The sequence below is a fragment of the Petromyzon marinus genome, chromosome 70, assembly GCF_048934315.1.
Source record: "Petromyzon marinus isolate PM22_M1 ecotype Great Lakes invasive population chromosome 70, UKy_Petmar_22M1.pri1.0, whole genome shotgun sequence".
NCBI classification, from domain to species: domain Eukaryota; kingdom Metazoa; phylum Chordata; class Hyperoartia; order Petromyzontiformes; family Petromyzontidae; genus Petromyzon; species Petromyzon marinus.
Window position 1 is genome coordinate 2,536,155 of NC_133736.1, and position 19,795 is coordinate 2,555,949.

Below are 19,795 nucleotides of genomic sequence, written 5' to 3' on the forward strand. Positions count from 1 at the left end.
AGTCTACGGGTCTCTGTGTGAGTCTCTATGTGGGTCTATGGGTCTCTGTGTGAGTCTCTATGTGAGTCTATGGGTCTCTGTGTAAGTCTCTATGTGAGTCTATGGGTCTCTGTGTGAGTCTTTATGTGAGTCTATGGGTCTCTGTGTGAGTCTCTGTGTGAGTCTACGGGTTTCCCAGTGAATGAATTGATGCGGGGTGGGGGGTGACCGCGGTATTTCCACCCGGTGAGGTAATTAACCTGTTGACGTCACGCACTAACGGGCCCTCTCAGCCAATGAGCGCGCGGGCAGCCCGGGGGTATTTAAAGGAGGCACCTATGGAATGTTGGGCTCAGTTGAAAGTCGACTTGGCGAGTGATTAATAACCATTATAGGTTTTACACGTAGCACTCGTAGATATACCACCAACACCGCTGCTGCTATTCACATCACCACAGCATCTTCAGCACGTATCGAAGATCTCAGTCGGATCTCGCAGTAATTCACCATCGGGCGATTTTGATTCGGCGTTAAGGCAGCTGCAATAGATTTTGATCGGGAGGCGGATCAGATTATTTCCTATTATTTTTTCGCATTATTCATCCGGGCGACGCGTGAAGATCGAGCTCCGTTTCGCTCTCTCCCGCGTGACGATGCGCTGATGATTTTATTTTTTTTTGTCCAGCTGGACTTCAAAACGGGGGAAAAGTTCGGGCAGCCGGGTGGTTGGTAGGTAGGTAGGTTCGTAGGTAGGTTGGTTGGGTAGGTTGGTAAGTAGGTAGGTTTAAGTGTAGGCGCGTTCTAAGGTCCACTCATCCGCGAATCTTCCAGTGAACAGCACCACCACGGGAGAGACAAAGGCGGCAGGGTCGTGCCTGGTGGTTTGCTGCCTACCCACCCCTCCATCTCTCTCCCGTGTGTGCCACAGTGCCCTAATAGGTGCTGCTGCTGCTGCCACTCGCTACTCACAGCCACTTGCCCCAGCAGTCTGTTAGAGGCTACAAGGGGGATGTTTGTCTGTGTATAGGCGCTGCTGTTACTCGCTACTACTCACAGCCACTTGCCCCAACAGCCTGTTAGAGGCTACACGGGGGATCTTTGTCTGTGTGTAGGCGCTGCTGCTACTCGCTACTACTAACAGCACTTGCCCCAACAGTCCTGATAGAGGCTACACGGGGGACCTTTATCTTTGTAGTGATCGTTATAGGCAGGTAGGCGGTGCGGATTATTTTTTTTCCGAGCGTCTTAAACTTTTATCTCTCAGCAAGCCGCCGTGTTTAACTTACACGCGCGAACACACCTATGTACACATATAAAAACGCGACAATATATTAACGTGAAAACAATGGGGAAAAAGTCTCAAGATCTGAACGGAGTCGGTGGTGACAACATGGCCTACCTCCAAGATGAAGAGAAAGGGGAGGTAAGCGGCGTCGCTGTTTATTCAAACATCTGATGGCCCCGTTGAGATTCGCTATCTATACCCCGTAGCGATCCTTTGTTCAACCATACGATGGCCCCGTTGAGATTCGCTATCTGTACCCCATAGTGATCCTTTAATCAACCATTCGATGACCCCGTTGAGATTCGCTATCTATACACCGTAGTGATCCTTTAATCAACCATCCGATGGCCCCGTAGAGATTCACTATCTGTACCCCGTAGCGATCCTTTATTTACCATCCGATGACCCCGTTGAGAATCGCTATCTATACACCGTAGTGATCCTCTATTCAACCATGCGATGACCCCGCTGAGATTCGCTATCTATACACTGTAGTGATCCTTTAATCAACCATCCGATGGCCCCGTTGAGATTCGCTATCTGTACCCCGTAGTGATACTTTATTTACCACCCGATGGCCCCGTTGAGATTCGCTATCTGTACCCCGTAGCGATTCTTTAATCAACCATCCGATGACCCCGTTGAGATTCGCTATCTGTACCCCGTAGCGATCCTTTATTTACCATCCGATGACCCCGTTGAGATTCACTATCTATACCCGGTAGTGATCCTTTATGTGACCATCCGATGGCCCCGTTGAGATTCGCTATCTATACCCCGTAGTGATCCTCTTTTCAACCACCCAATGACCCCGTTGAGATTCGCTATCTATACCCCGTAGTGATCCTTTATGTAACCATCCGATGACCCCGTTGAGATTCGCTATCTATACCCCGTAGTGATCCTCTTTTCAACCACCCAATGACCCCGCTGAGATTCGCTATCTATACCCCGTAGCGATCCTTTATTTACCATCCGATGACCCCGTTGAGATTCGCTATCTATACCCCGTAGTGATCCTTTATGTGACCATCCGATGGCCCCGTTGAGATTCGCTATCTATACCCCGCAGTGATCCTCTATTCAACCACTCGATGACCCCGTTGAGAATCGCTATCTATAAACCGTAGTGATCCTTTATGTAACCATTCGATGACCCCGCTGAGATTCGCTATCTATACCCCGTAGTGATCCTCTATTCAACCATCCGATGACCCCGTTGAGATTCGCTATCTATAAACCGTAGTAATCCTTTATTTAACCATATGATGACTCCGTTGAGATTCGCTATCTATACCCCGTAGTGATCCTCTATTCAGCCATACGATGACCCCGTTGAGATTCGCTATCTATACCCCATATCGATTGGTGTTCCTGTATTTAATCATCTGATAGCCCTATTGAGATTCGTTATCTATACAGCGCAGTGATTGGTGTCCCTGTATTTAACAATCCGATAGCCCCATTAAGGTTCGTTATCTTTTACAAAGTAAAGGGGGCATTGCCCGAAATATATGCAGATATATATAATTATATATTCGATCATTCATGTATAACTATTTATATATTACATTTTTAACGTATATAAAATGTATGGCTATAATGTTTTCATATATATAATAGATGCTGCAAAAATTGTCTTCTACCGTGTGGATAAATCGCGTGCGCATATCAACAACAAATGCAACCACTCCCGTCCGTTGGTTCGTTCATTCGTACATTCATTCGTCCGTCCGTTCATTCGTTTGTCCACTCGTCCATTCATTCACGCGTTCATCCATTCGCCCCTTCGTTCTTCCGTTCATTCATTCGTCGGTTCGTCCATCCGTTCATTCCATCCGTTCATTCAGTCGTCCGTCCATTGGTACGTTCCTCCTTCCGTTCATTCGTTAATTGTTCTTCCGTTCATTCGCCCGTTCATTCATTCGTCCATTCATTCATTCGTCCGCTCGTTCGGCCCGTCCGTCCGTTCTATTCGTTTGTCCGCTCGTCCATTCATTCGTCCATTCATTCACGCGTTCATCCATTCGCCCCTTCGTTCCTCCGTTCATTCGCCCGTTCATTCATTCGTCGGTTCGTCCATCCGTTCATTCCATACGTTCATTCATTCGCCCGTTCATTGGTCCGTTCATTCGTCCGTTCATTCGTTAATTGTTCTTCCATTCATTCACCCGTTCATTCATTCGTCCGTCCGTTCATTCGTTTGTCCGCTCGTCCATTCATTCGTCCATTCATTCACGCGTTCATCCATTCGCCCCTTCGTTCTTCCGTTCATTCATTCGTCGGTTCGTTCAACCGTTCATTCCATCCGTTCATTCAGTCGTCCGTCCATTGATCCGTTCCTTCGTCCGTTCATTCGTTAATTGTTCTACCGTTCATTCGCCCGTTCATTCATTCGTCCATTCATTCATTCGTCCGCTCGTTCGGCCCGTCCGTCCGTTCTATTCGTTTGTCCGCTCGTCCATTCATTCGTCCATTCATTCACGCGTCCATCCATTCGCCCCTTCGTTCTTCCGTTCATTCGCCCGTTCATTCATTCGTCGGTTCGTTCATCCGTTCATTCATTCGTCCGTTCATTCATTCGTCCGTTCATTGGTCCGTTCATTCGTTAATTGCTCTTCCGTTCATTCGCCCGCTCATTCATTCGTCCATCCATTCATTCGTCCGCTCGTTCGCCCGTCCGTTCATTCACGCGTTCATCCATTCGCCCCTTCGTTCTTCCGTTCATTCCCCCGTTCATTCATTCGTCGGTTCATTGGTCCGTTCATTCGTCCGTTCATTCGTTACTTCTTCTTTCCGTTCATTCGCCCGTTCATTCATTCGTCCATCCATTCATTCGTCCGCTCGTTCGCCCCGTCCGTCCGTCCGCCCGTCCGTTCATTCGTTCTCCTGTTCCACCCAGGCCTCTGGGGCGACATCCCAGGCCGCTGCGGATTCCCCGGGGGCACTGCCGGAGCGCGGGACGTGGAACTCCAAGGCCGAGTACCTCCTCTCCATGGTGGGCTACGCCGTGGGGTTGGGCAACGTGTGGCGCTTCCCCTACCTGGCCTACAAGAACGGAGGAGGTGATGGACACACGTCACCTCGTCGCACAGACCGCCACGCGCCGCCCGCGGGCACGTGCTCGCGCGTACCCTCGCGGACAGAACAGCTGTACCGCCCTACGGTGCCAGGCTAGGTGCAGGAGGTTGTCGGGTCCAGAGCCAGCAGGTGCCACGGGTTAACCACTGTGCCAGGCTAGGTGCAGGAGGTGTCGGGACAGACCCGACAGGTGCCATGGGTTGACCGACTGAGATTACCGGTAGATTCACCACCAGCTGTACCGCCCTACGGTGCCAGGCTAGGTGCAGGAGGTGTCGGGACAGACCCAGCATGTGCCATGGGTTGACTGAATGAGATGACCGGTAGATGCACCACCAGCTGTACCCCCCTGCTGTGCCAGGCTAGGTGCAGGAGGTCTCGGGACAGACCCAGCAGGTGCCATGGGTCGACCAAATGAGATGACCGGTAGATGCACCACCAGCTGTACCCCACTACTGTGCCAGGCTAGGTGCAGGAGGTCTCGGGACAGACCCAGCAGGTGCCATGGGTTAACCACTGTGCCAGGCTAGGTGCAGGAGGTGTCGGGACCAGACCCAAGTGCCATGGTTTGGCTGACTGAGATTACTGGTAGATGCACCACCAGCTGTACCCCCCTACTGTGCCAGTCTAGGTGCACGAGGTCTCGGGACAGACCCAGCAGGTGACATGGGTCGGCCGACTGAGATGACCACCGGTAGATGCACCACCAGCTGTACCCCCCTAACTGCGCCGACTTGCCGTATTTTACCCGCCCCGGTCGATCCGCTCGTTGTTGTGAGAGCGTCGCTCCTCTGCCCTCCGTGATTGTTGCTGGAGGGCGACTGCCTCGGACTGCCCCAGCAGCAACAGCAGCAGCAGCGTCCTTCGCGAGCCTCCTCCACACACACGCACACACACACACAGATCACCAAACACTCCAACCCCCGAGACTCCCCCGTGGAGTAATCGCATACTTGAGGCGAGAGAGAGAGAGAAGGAGGACGAGATACGTCACGCACCAAACATGGAAGAAACAAAATTCCCAATGACTGATGGGCGCGTACGTCACACAAACACTGCTTGAGTCTCGTGGACCAGCAGGAAGGCAACTCGCTATAGGCAGGCGTGCAACAAAGACGCAGACACACACGCACACAGACAGGCACACGCACTCAGACAGGCATACGCACACAGACACACACAGACACACAAACACAGAGACACACACACATAAACACACACACACAGACACACACACAAACACAGAGACACGCACACACAGAGACACACACACATAGCCACACACACATAGACACACACACAGACACACACACACGCACGCACACACGCACACAGAGACACACACAAACACAGAGACACGCACACAGAGAGACACACGTACACAGACAGGCACACGCACATGGACACACATACACACACACAGACACACACACAAACACAGAGACACGCACACACAGAGACACACATAAACACACACACAGACACACACACAAACACAGAGACACGCACACACAGAGACACACATAAACACACACACACAGACACACACACAAACACAGAGACACGCACACACAGACACACACACATAGACACACACACACAGACACACACACACGCACACACGCACACAGAGACACACACAAACACAGAGACACGCACACACAGAGACACACACACATAGACACACGCACACAGAGACACACACAAACAGAGACACGCACACACAGAGACACACACACACATAGACACACACACAGAGACACACACACAAGCACGCACACAGAGACACGCACACACATAGACACACACAGACACGCGCACACACACAGACAGACAGACGCACACAGACAAACACACACAGACACGCACACACACAGACACGCACACACACGCCCACAGATACGCACACTGTGTCAAGGCACGCACACACTGTGTCAAGGCACGCACACACGCACACAGAGACGCGCACACACAGAGACAAGCATACACAGACACACACAGAGACACGCACACAGATACGCGCACAGACACGCACACAGAGACACGCACACAAAGAGACGAGCACACACAGACACAGACACGCACACACAAACACGCAAACACCGCTCCCTCAACTTCTTTGGTTCTTTCGGTAAAGTCACGTAGAATGAGAATAAAATAATAAATTGATAAAATAAAATAACACAATAATATTCTCACGACGTTTCGGCCACAACACAAGCGGCCTTCATCAGGTGAAGGGGGCGAGACTGTCTGGTAGGACAGCGCTGGAGTGAGAGAGCCACGTTCAGATCACGGCTTTTAAGCTGTGTGAGAGGAACAAAGAGCCTTGACACAGGAATTAGCATAAAATTTAGCATTGAAATGGCTGAATGATTAGCTTCAGCCATTTCAATGCTAAATTTTATGCTAATTCCTGTGTCAAGGCTCTTTGTTCCTCTCACACAGCTTAAAAGCCGTGATCTAAACGTGGCTCTCTCACTCCAGCGCTGTCCTACCAGACAGTCTCGCCCCCTTCACCTGATGAAGGCCGCTTGTGTTGTGGCCGAAACGTCGTGAGAATATTATTGTGTTATTTTATTTTATCAATTTATTATTTTATTCTCATTCTACGTGACTTTACCGAAAGAACCAAAGAAGATGAATCATTGCAGCCACGAAAGCTTTAAATCGAAATTTAACCGCTCCCTCAACACTACAGACACACGCACACACACGCACACAGATACAAAGACCCCCGTGTCGCCTTAACAGACTGTAGGGGCAAGTGCTGTTAGCGATCAGCACCTATGAAGGCCGGCACGGCACACGAGGGGGTGGGTGGACAGCACCACGCCCGGCCGCCTTTGTCTCCCCCAGTGGCGATGTTTACTACACACCGCTACACCAGCTACTCATTTGAGGCTGAGTCGACCACAGACACACGCAGACACACGCAGACACGCAGACACACACAGACACGCAGACACACACACACAGACACGCAGACACACACACAGACACGCAGACACACACAGACATACACAGACACACACACAGACACGCAGACACACAGACACGCAGACACACACACACAGACACGCAGACACACACAGACATACACAGACACACACACAGACACGCAGACACACACACACAGACACGCAGACACACACAGACACGCAGACACACACACAGACACGCAGACACACACAGGCACGCAGACACACAGCCACGCAGACACACACAGACACGCAGACACACACACAGACACACAGACACACACACACAGACACACAGACACACACAGGCACGCAGACACACACAGACACGCAGACACACAGATACACGCAGGCACACACGCACAGACACGCACAGACACACAGACACACACAGACACGCAGACACACACAGACACGCAGACACACACAAACACGCATAGACACACACAGACACGCAGACACACACAGACACGCAGACACACGCAGACACACACAGACACACACAGACTCGCAGACACACACAGACACGCAGACACACACAGACACGCAGACACACACAGACACACACAGACACACACACAGACACGCAGACACACACACACACACAGACACACACAGACACACACAGACACACACACACAGACACACACAGACACCACGCAGGCACGCGCAGGCACAGAAGCAAAGCCGCATGCACCGTCTGTAATGTATTATTGGATTTTTCCCACGTCGAGTGCTCTCACTCGAGCGGTCACCCTCCTCTACCGACTGCATCGTTCAAGCTCAGTTTCAGTTTTCAGTTATTGGGTATAACCCTGTGAGCCATTCGGCTCTTGAATCGGGTGCACCCACAACAAACAAACAAAAAAAACCAAAAAACACGACCAAGAAAAACATCTTAAAGTGACTATGTGTGTGACTGTGCAAACAGAAAATCCAGGGGGGGAAAAAAAAATAACAACTAAATATTCCTGAAAAAAGCACCGTGTACACCAACACTGTGTGCAAAAAATCCCAGTGGGATTCAAGTCAATCAAACAACAACAACAACAACCCTAGAAGCCAACTTAGATTAAGTCCGTCAGTCCAACTCCGTGCTACGACAAACAGAAACAGGGCCAAACCAATAAAAAAAAACCGCTTTCGAAATCACCTAAAATAAAAGCCGTAAAAGCGATGCAACAGCGATCATAGGGACCGTGACCGAATTGTTTTTTTTTTAAACAATAAACGACGTGAACAACATGTACCACACCAAAACCCTAGAGCCACAGCCGGCATGCACGAGTCACTCCACAACAACAGGAGCATCAGTCGGAGCGTCCACATTTTCCAATGCACCTTTAAAGATCGATACCGTACGAGCCCAGACGCTTTCCAGTGGCAGTGGAAAAGCCCTCCACAACGTCACGTGGCCACGTGAAGTTGTTGGAAGGTTCATTGGTGGCACGTCAACGGGACGGCATTCTTTGAAAGTTGAAGGGGTGTAAGGTTTTTTGCGGGTTTTTTTTTATTTTAAGTTTTGTGTTTTACTTGAAACGTTTCGCGACTGCAGGCATCCGTAGCCTTGCTTCTGTCGGTGAAGTCGCGTGGAAAGAAAATTTAAAAAAAAATGGAAAAATAATAGAAAAATTAAATTTTATCAATTGTAAAAAAAAAACAATATTGATAAAAAGTATATGTTGAAAATAATAAAAGCAAAAAAAACCACCACCACTGTGGCTTATTTTGCTTTTATTATTTTCACTTAATTTTTTGTATTAGTTTTTTAATATATATTTTTTTCATTTATGTTCTATGTACTTTACCGAAAGAACCACGCACGCGGAGTGTAAGCCCCCCCCCCCCCCCCACAGCTGAGTGGCCATGCAGTAGCGCTTTGTTTTACCGAAGCCACCCCACTGACTTATCAGGAATGAAAGCTCAGTGGCTGAAATCATCGTCGTAGTAGTAATGTAAAGATGCCGGCAAATGCCCCACAGAGACCCATAGACCCACGTAGAGCCAGGGACTCATAGAGAACCATAGAGACCCGCAGAGACCCACAGACCCACAGAGACCCATAGAGACCCACAGATACCTATAGAGACCCATACTCGTAGAGACCAATAGGCCCACGTAGATTCAGAGACTCATAGAGAACCATAGAGACCCAGAGAGACTCGCAGAGACCCACAGAGACCCATACTCATGAAAAACCCATAGACACACAGAGACCCATAGAGACCCACATATACCTATAGAGACCCATACTCGTAGAGACCCATAGATCACATAGATCCAGAGACTCATAGAGAACCATAGAGACCCAGAGAGACCCACAGAGACCCACAGAGACCCATACTCATGAAAAACCCACAGACACACAGAGACCCATAGAGACCCACAGATACCTATAGAGACCCATACTCGTAGAGACCAATAGGCCCACATAGATTCAGAGACACATAGAGAACCATAGAGACCCAGAGAGACTCGCAGAGACCCATACTCATGAAAAACCCATAGACACACAGAGACCCATAGAGACCCACATATATCCTATAGAGACCCATACTCGTAGAGAACCATAGACCACATAGATCCAGAGACTCATAGAAAACCATAGAGACCCGCAGATACCTATAGAGACCCATACTCGTAGAGAACCATAGACACACAGAGACCCATAGAGACCCACATATACCTATAGAGACCCATACTCGTAGAGACCCATAGGCCCACATAGATTCAGAGACACATAGAGAACCATAGAGACCCAGAGAGACTCGCAGAGACCCACAGAGACCCATACTCATGAAAAACCCATCGACACACAGAGACCCATAGAGACCCACAGATACCTACAGAGACCCATACTCGTAGAGACCAATAGACCCACGTAGATTCAGAGACACATAGAGAACCATAGAGACCCAGAGAGACTCGCAGAGACCCACAGAGACCGATACTCATGAAAAACCCATAGACACACAGAGACCCATAGAGACCCACAGATACCTATAGAGACCCATACTCGTAGAGACCCATAGACCACATAGATCCAGAGACACATAGAGAACCATAGAGACCCAGAGAGACTCGCAGAGACCTACAGAGACCCATACTCATGAAAAACCCATAGACACACAGAGACCCATAGAGACCCACATATATCCTATAGAGACCCATACTCGTAGAGAACCATAGACCACATAGATGCAGAGACTCATAGAAAACCATAGAGACCCGCAGATACCTATAGAGACCCATACTCGTAGAGAACCATAGACCACATAGATCCAGAGACTCATAGAAAACCATAAAGACCCGCAGATACCTATAGAGACCGATACTCGTAGAGAACCATAGACACACAGAGACCCATAGAGATCCACACATACCTATAGAGACCCATACTCATGAAAAACCCATAGACACACAGATACCCATTGAGACCCGCATAGAGAATCATACTCGTAGAGAACCATAGACTCACAGAGAACCAGAGACTCAAAGAGAACCATAGAGACCCACAGAGATCCACAGACCCACACAGACCCATTCCCATGAAAACCCCATAGACACAGAGAGACCCATACTCGCAGAGACCCACAATCCCACATCGATCCAGAAACTCATATAGAACTATAGAGACGCACAGAGACCCATAGACCCACAGATACCCATAGAGACCCATACTCATTAACACCCACGTAGATAGAGAAACTCTTATAGAACTATAGCGACCTGCAGAGAGAGAGGGATAGAGATATGGAGAGAGAGATATATATATCGACCACAAACTCCAAATACACAGGAGGCATCGTTAGGGTAAGGATCGAACCCACGACCTTCTGTATACCAGGCGAGGTAGTTAACATCTCATAGCCACTGTGGCGCCCTCAGTGAGTGGTGAGTGAGTGGATCGGTGAGTGGGAGGGTGAGTGGGTGGGTGGATGAGTGAGTGGGTGAGGCAATGGGTTGCTGGATGAGTGGTTGAGTGAGTGGGTGGGTGAGTGGGTAAGCGGGTGAGTGAGTGGATTTATGGGTGGCTGGGTGGGTGAGTGAGTGGGTTGCTGGGTAAGTGGGTGGGTGGGTGGGTGGATGAGTGGGTAGGTGAGTGGGTGGGTGAGTGAGTGGGTTGTTGGGTGAGTTGCTGGCTGGGTGAGTGGGTGAGTGGGTAGGTGAGTTTGTGAAAGGGTGAGTGAGTGGGTGGGTGAGTGGGTGAGTGGGTTGCTTGGTGAGTGGGTTAGTGGGTCGCTGGGTGAGTGAGTGGGTGAGTGGGTGAGTGGGTGGGTGAGTGGGTGGGTGAGTGGGTAGGTGAGTGGGTGGGTGAGTGAGTGGGTTGCTGGGTGAGTGGGTGGCTGGGTGAGTGGGTAGGTGAGTGGGTGAGTGGGTGAGTGGGTAGGTGAATGGCTGGATGAGTGGGTGAGTGGGTAGGTGAGTGAGTGGGTAGGTGAGTGAGTGGTTGGGTGAGTGAGTGGGTAGGTGAGTGGCTGGGTGAGTGGGTGGGTGAGTGGGTGAGTAAGTGGGTGGGTGAGTGGGTGGGTGAGTGGCTGGGTGAGTGGGTGGGTGGCTGGGTGAGTGAGTGACGGAGTGAGTGCATTAATGAGTGAGTGGGTGGCTGGGTGACTTGGTGGCTGGGTGAATGGGTGAGTGAGTGGGTGGCTGGGTGAGTGAGTGGGTGAGTGGGTGGGTGGGTGAGTGAGTGAGTGATTGGGGAGTGAGCGAGTGTGTCGTTCGGTGAGTGGGTAAAGGAGTGAGTGGGTGGGTGGGTGAGTGAGTGGGTGGGTGGGTGAGTGGGTAAAGGAATGAGTGAGTGGGTGGGTGGGTGGGTTAGTGGGTAAAGGAGTGAGTGGGTGGGTGGGTGAGTGAGTGGGTGGGTGGGTGAGTTGGTAAATTAATGAGTGAGTGGGTGGGTGAGTGAGTGGGTGGGTGAGTGGGTAAAGGAATGAGTGAGTGGGTGGGTGGGTGAGTGGGTAAAGGAGTGAGTGAGTGGGTGGGTTGGTGGGTGAGTGAGTGAGTGTGTGGATGGGTGAGTGAGTGTGTTTATGAATGGGTGAGTGAGTGAGTGATTGGGGAGTGAGTGAGTGTGTCGCTGGGTGAGTGGGTAAAGGAGTGAGTGAGTGAGTGAGCGTGTGAGTGAGTGGGTGAGTGTGTGGATGGGTGAGTGAGTGTGTGGATGGGTGAGTGAGCGAGTGAGTGATTTGGGAGTGAGTGAGTGGGTGGGTGAGTGAGTGTGTCGCTGGGTGAGTGGGTGAGTGAGTGAGTGAGTGGGTGGATGAGTGAGTGAGTGAGTGGATGGGTGAGTGAGTGAGTGAGCAGGTTGGCAATTGTGTGAGTGAACATGACCTAAGCCACAGTACCTCGACCTATCTAACAATACGGCACCTGCCGCTATGGAGACAAACTCGGACGCACATCGCTCCACAGTTGTTTGCTGCTCGCTCGGTAATCACGCTAGGATCTGGTGGTCTCTGCAGCCTGAGCAGTCATTTTGTTGGAGACTTCCAAACTTTGCCTTCCCGATGTCGCAGTCGAAACTTTTGTTGCGATTGAAAGTGACCGGTTCCAGGCTGCCTTGGGGAGTGGGGGGGGCGTTCATAAATGACGTCACCACCTCGTCGCATGGCGTCACGAAAAGTTAGACCCCTCCCCCCCTCAAATATGACGTCACAAAGCTCTACCCCCCCACAAACCATATCTCCATTTTGAAAATGAAACGTGCTTGAAATCGCTTTAAACTATTAGTCATTGTAGTAGTGCGTGTTTAATGTGGCGCTGCACTCTGATGTTGTAGGGAGTGTTATTATAACAATTAGTGTTGTTATAACAATTAGTGTTGTTATAACAATTAGTGTTGTTATAACAGTTAGTGTTGTTGAAATAATTAGTGTTGTAACAATTAGTGTTGTTTTAATAATTAGTGTTGTTATAACAATTAGTGTTGTTATAACAATTCATGTTGTTGTAATAATTAGGGCTGTTATAACAATTAGTGTTGTTATAACATTTAGTGTTGTTGTAACAATTAGTGTTGTTATAACAATTAATGTTGTTATAACAATTAGTGTTGTTGTAATTATTAGTGCTGTTATAACAGTTAGTGTTGTTATAACAATAAGTGTTGTTGTAACAGTTAGTGTTGTTATAACAATTAATATTGTTATAACAATTAATGTTGTTATAACAATTAGTGTTGTTGTAATAATTAGTGTTGTTATAACAATTATTGTTGTTGTAACAATTAGTGTTGTTGTAATAATTAGTGTTGTTGTAACAATTAGTGTTGGTATAACAATTAGTGTTGTTATAACAATTAGTTTGTTATAAGAATTAGTGTTGTTATAACAATTAGTGTTGTTATAATAATTAGTGTTGTTATAACAATTAGTGTTGTTATAACATTTAGTGTTGTTGTAACATTTAGTGTTATTGTAACAATTAGTGTTGTTATAACAATTAGTGTTGTTATAATAATTAGTGTTATAACAATTAGTGTTGTTATAAGAATTAGTGCTGTTATAACAATTAGTGTTATTAAAACAATTAGTGCTGTTATAAAAATTAGTGTTGTTATAACAATTAGTGTTGTTGTAACAATTAGTGTTGTTGTAACAATAAGTGCTGTTGTAACAATTAGTGTTGTTGTAACAATAAGTGCTGTTATAACATTTAGTGTTGTTACAATAATTAGTGTTGTATAATAATTAGTGTTGTTATAACAGTTAGTGTTATTATAGCAATTACTGTTGGTGTAACAATAGGTGTTGTTGAAATAATCAGTGCTGTTATAACAATTAGTGTTGTTATAACAATTAGTGTTGTTATAACAATTAGTGTTGTTATAACAATTAGTGTTGTTATAACAATTAGTGTTGTTGTAACAATAAGTGCTATTATAACAATTAGTGTTGTTAAAACAATTAGTGCTGTTGTAACAATTAGTGTTGTTATAATAATTAGTGTTGTTACAATAATTAGGGTTGTTATAACAATTAGTGTTGTTATAACAATAAGTGTTGTTGTAACAATTAGTGTTGTTGTAATAATTAGTGTGGTTATAACAATTAGTGTTGTTATAACAATTATATATTTTGATTTATAGCTTTCGTGACTGCAGTTATTCATATTCTTGGTTCTTTCGGTAAAGTCACTTTGAAGGGAAACAATAAAATAATATTGTTTTTTATACACATATGTATTTATATATATTATTATTTTATTGTTTCCCTTCAACGTGACTTTACCGAAAGAACCAAGAATATAATTCTATATTTATTTAAAGTTAGGCATTTTGATGTGACGTCACATTTCTCACCCCCCCCCTCCACGTCACACATCGTCACAAATGTCTGACCCCCCCCCTCCCCTAGGTGCGTGACGTCATTTATGGACGGCGGCCCCTATCGTCTCGAGTTGATGATTGAACCCCACGCGGTTTGAGAGGCGTCATTAAAGAAAAAAGATATATATGTTTACGATGTTTTATTGAGCTCTTGTAAAACGCTGCCAAGTTTAAGTCGGTCCACATTTTAGTGAGGCCGGTCGCCTACATTAGAACGTGACTCTCTCTCTCCACGTGGTGAGATGTTAACTACCTCGCCTGGTGTACAGGAGGTCATGGGTTCAATCCCGACCCTGACGCCTGCTGCTGTATAATTGTGGAGTTTGTGTGTGTCTCTCTCCCGGTGGTGAGATGTTAACTACCTCGCCTGGTGTACAGGAGGTTGTGGGTTCAATCCCGACCCTGACGCCTGCTGCTGTATATTTGGAGTCTGCGTGTCTTTCTCTCTCTCTGTCTCCCCGTGGTGAGATGTTAACTACCTCGCCCGGTACGCAGGAGGTCGTGGGTTCAATCCCGACCCTGCGAGATGGAACAGATGGATGTTAGTCCACACACGCGTGTAGAAGGGATTGAGATGGAACAGATGGAGATTCGACCCAGGCTCCTGCTACGGGTTAATGAGTTCACGCTGAAGGTCGCGGTTCAGTGAACGCGATAGCCCTGAGCGGCAAAAGGAATGTGAATGGCTTCATTAGCATGGTGGGGAGAGAGGGGGTAGGGGGTAGAGAGGGGGGTGGGGAGAGAGAGGAGGGGGGTAGAGAGGGGGGTGGGGAGAGAGGGGGGGTTAATGAGGAGAGAGGGGGGGGTTGGTAGAGAGGGGGGGGGGGTTGGTGGGGAGAGAGGGAGGGTTGGTGGTGAGGTTGTGGTGGGGTTGGTGGGGAGGGAGGTGAGTTGGTGGGGAGGGTGTGGGGGGTTGGTGGGGAGAGAGGGTGTGGGGGGTTGGTGGGGAGAGAGGAGGGGTTGGTGGGGAAGGTGTGGGGGGTTGGTGGGGAGGGAGGAAATGGGGTTGGTTCATCAAGGCCGGCACACGTAATGGTTAGTAAAACGTTTCAAGGCAACGCAGGCAAGGGGAGTACCTTGATGTCAACTCCCTCGCCTGGTATGCAGGAAGTCGTGGGTTCCATCCTGACCCTTGTCACGCCTGCTGCTGCTGCTGTATATTTGGAGTCTGCGTGTCTCTCTCTCTCTCTCACCGCGTGGTGAGATGTCAACTCCCTCGCCTGGTATGCAGGAAGTCGTGGGTTCCATCCTGACACTTATGACGAAGCCTGTCCAAATGTTTGCTCATTTCCACGCTTTCCCTGTGGTCGCGTGTAGTTTTTAATTCAACTCCTCTGATGTTTCCGCCACCCCCTCTCCGCATTTAGAAACACGCGTTTTAGAGAATTTCGCTCCCACTCTCCATCTCCACGTGGCGATGATGACTATTACGATGACGATGATGATGACGATGATGAGGAGTCGACACATAGCGGCTCAGTGGGGTTCGTCCACTTGTACAATGATCAAAGTAAATATACGGTTGAGTTTTAGTTCATTGGGTCGCTGTGTGACTCTACGGGTCTCTATGGGTCTCTTTGGGTCTATTAATCTCCGTGAGTATGGATCTCCATTGGCCTATGGGTCTCTGGATATATGTGGGTCTATGGGTCTCTGTGAGTAATGGTCTCTATGGTTCTATGGGTCTTTATGAGTATGGGTCTCTATGGGTCTCTGGATCTGTGGGTCTATGAGTCTCTATGAGTATGGGTCTCTAAGGGTCTCTGGATCTGTGGGTCTATGAGTCTCTATGAGTATGGGTCTCTATAGGTCTCTGGATCTATATGGGTCTATGAGTCTCTATGAGTATGGGTCTCTATGGGTCTCTGGATCTGTGGGTCTATGAGTCTCTATGAGTATGGGTCTCTATGAGTATGGGTCTCTATGGGTATCTGGATCTGTGGGTCTATGAGTCTCTATGAGTATGAGTCTCTGTGAGTATGGGTCTCTGGATCTATGTGGGTCTATGGGTCTCTATGTGAATGGGTCTCTATGGGTCTCTGGATCTATGTGGGTCGATGGGTCTCTATGAGTATGGATCTCTATGTGTCTCTGGATCTATGTGGGTCTATGCGTCTCTGTGAGTATGGGTCTCTGTGGGTCTCTGGATCTATGTGGGTCTATGGGTCTCTGTGAGCATGGGTCTCTATGGGTCTCTGGATCTATGTGGGGTGTATGGGTCTCTATGAGCATGGGTCTCTATGGTTCCCTGGATCTATGTGGGTCTATGAGTCTCTATGACTATGGGTCTCTATGGGTCAATGGGTCCTATAAGTATGGGTCTCTATGGGTATCTGGATCTATGTGGGTCATAAGTCTCTGTGAGTATGGGTCTCTATGGGTCTATGGGTCTCTTTGGTTCTATGAATCTCCGTGAGTATGGATCTCCATTGGCCTATGGGTCTCTGGATCTATGTGGGTCTATGGGTCTCTGGCAGTATGGGTCTCTATGGGTTTATGGGTCTCTATGAGTATGGGTCTCTATGGGTCTCTGGATCTGTGGGTCAATGAGTCTCTATGAGTATGGGTCTCTATGAGTATGGGTCTCTATGGGTCTCTGGATCTGTGGGTCAATGAGGCTCTATGAGTATGGGTCTCTATGGGTCTCTGGATCTGTGGGTCTATGCGTCTCTCTGAGTATGGGTCTCTATAGGTCTCTGGATCTATATGGGTCTATGAGTCTCTATGAGTATGGGTCTCTCTGGATATCTGGATCTGTGGGTCTATGAGTCTCTATGAGTATGGGTCTCTATGAGTATGGGTCTCTATGGGTCTCTGGATCAGTGGGTCTATGAGTCTCTATGAGTATGGGTCTCTATGGGTCTATGGGTCTCTATGAGTATGGGTCTCTATGGGTATCTGGATCTATGTGGGTCAATGAGTCTCTCTGAGTATGGGTCTCTATGGGTCTATGGGTCTATATAAGTATGGGTCTCGATGGGTCTCTGGATCTATGTGGGTCTATGGGTCTCTGTGAGTGTGGGTCTCTATGGGTCTATGGATCTGTGGGTCTATGAGTCTCTTTGAGTATGGGTCTCTATGGGTATCTGGATCTGTGGGTCTATGAGTCTCTTTGAGTATGGGTCTCTATGGGTATCTGGATCTGTGGGTCTATGAGTCTCTTTGAGTATGGGTCTCTATGGGTCTCTTAATCAGTGGGTCTATGAGTCTCTATGAGTATGGGTCTCTATGGGTCTCCTGATCAGTGGGTCTATAAGTCTCTATGAGTATGAGTCTCTGTGAGTATGGGTCTCTGGATCAATGTGGGTCTATGGGTCTCTATATGTATGGGTCTCTATGTGTCTCTGGATCTATTTGGGTCTATGCGTCTCTCTGAGTATGGGTCTCTATGGGTCTCTGGATCTATGTGGGTCTATGGGTCTCTATGAGTATGGGTCTCTATTGTTCTCTGGATCTATGTGGGTCTATGAGACTCTATGACTATGGGTCTCTATGGGTCTATGGGTCTCTATCAGTATGGGTCTCTATGGGTATCTGGATCTATGTGGGTCTATGAGTCTCTATGAGTATGGGTCTCTATGGGTCTATGGGTCTCTCTGAGTATGGGTCTCTATAGGTCTCTGGATCAATGTGGTTCTATGAGTCTCTATGAGTATAGGTCTCTATGTGTCTATGGGTCTCTATGAGAATGGGTCTCTATGGGTCTCTGGATCTATGTGGGTCTATGAGTCTCTATGAGTATGGGTTTATATGGGTCTCTGGATCTATGTGGGTCTATGGGTCTCTATGAGTATGGGTCTCTATGGGTCTCTATGAGTATGGGTCTATATAGGTCTGTGGATCTATGTGGGTCTATGAGTCTCTATGAGTATGGGTCTCTATGGGTCTCTCGATCTGTGGGTCTATGGGTCTCTATGAGTATGGGTCTCTATGGGTCTCTGGATCTATGTGGGTCTATGAGTCTCTATGAGTAAGGGTCTCTATGAGTATGGGTCTCAATGGGTCTATGGGTTTCTATGACTATGGGTCTCTATGGGTCTCTGCATCTGTGTGGGTCTATGAGTCTCTATGAGTATGCGTCTCTATGGGTGTATGGGTCTCTATGAGTATGGGTCTCTATGGTTCTCTGGATCTAAGTGGGTCTATGAGTCTCTATGAGTATGGGTCTCTATGGGTCTCTGGATCTGTGGGTCTATGAGTCTCTATGAGTATGGGTCTCTATGGGTCTCTGGATCTATGTGGGTCTATGAATCTCTATGAGTATGGGTCTCTATGTGTCTCTGGAACTATGTTGGTCTATGCGTCTCTATGAGTATGGGTCTCTATGGGTATCTGGATCTATGTGGGTCTATGAGTCTCTATGAGTATGGGTCTCTATGGGTCTCTGGATCTATGTGGGTCTTTGAGTCTCTATGAGTATGGGTCTCTATGGGTATCTGGATCTACGTGAGTCTATGAGTCTTTTTGAGTATGGGTCTCTATGGGTCTCTATGAGTATGGGTCTCTATGGGTCTCTGGATCTATGTGGGTCTATGAGTCTCTATGAGTATGGGTCTCTATGAGACTATTGGTCTCTATGAGTATGGGTCTCTATGGGTCTCTGGATCTATGTGGGTCTATGAGTCTCTATGAGTACGGGTCTCTATGGGTCTCTGGATCTATGTGGGTTTATGAGTCTCTATGAGTATGGGTCTCTATGGGTCTCTGGATCTATGTGGGTCTATGAGTCTCTATGAGTATGGGTCTCTATGGGTCTCTGGATCAATGTGGGTCTATGGGTCTCTATGAGTATCGGTCTCTATGGGTCTCTGGATCTCTGTAGATCTATGAGTCTCTATGAGTATGGGTCTCTATGGGTCTATGGGTCTCTATGAGTATGGGTCTCTATGGGTCTCTGGATCTATGTGGGTCTATGAGTCTCTATGAGTATGGGTCTCTATGGGTCTATGGGTCTCTATGAGTATGGGTCTCTATCGGTCTGTGGATCTATGTGGGTCTATGAGTCGCTATGAGTATGGGTCTCTATGGGTCTCTCGATCTGTGGGTCTATGCGTCTATATGAGTATGGGTCTCTATGGGTCTCTGGATCTATGTGGGTCTATGAGTCTCTATGAGTATGGGTCTCTATGAGTATGGGTC

At 48.0% G+C, this 19,795-nt stretch overlaps 1 protein-coding gene across 1 annotated transcript in view; it reads left to right on the top strand.

Moving 5' to 3' along the window:
* The first annotated feature begins 254 nt into the window (after positions 1–254).
* Positions 255–19,795, top strand: part of LOC116957165 (sodium- and chloride-dependent neutral and basic amino acid transporter B(0+)-like) — a 91,868-nt gene continuing 72,327 nt past the window's right edge. Inside the window, exons 1-2 of the mRNA XM_076055182.1 lie at positions 255–1,402; positions 4,167–4,329. Coding sequence (XP_075911297.1) covers positions 1,325–1,402; positions 4,167–4,329 — 241 coding nt within the window. The 5' untranslated portion in view covers positions 255–1,324. The remainder of the gene's footprint in view (positions 1,403–4,166; positions 4,330–19,795) is intronic.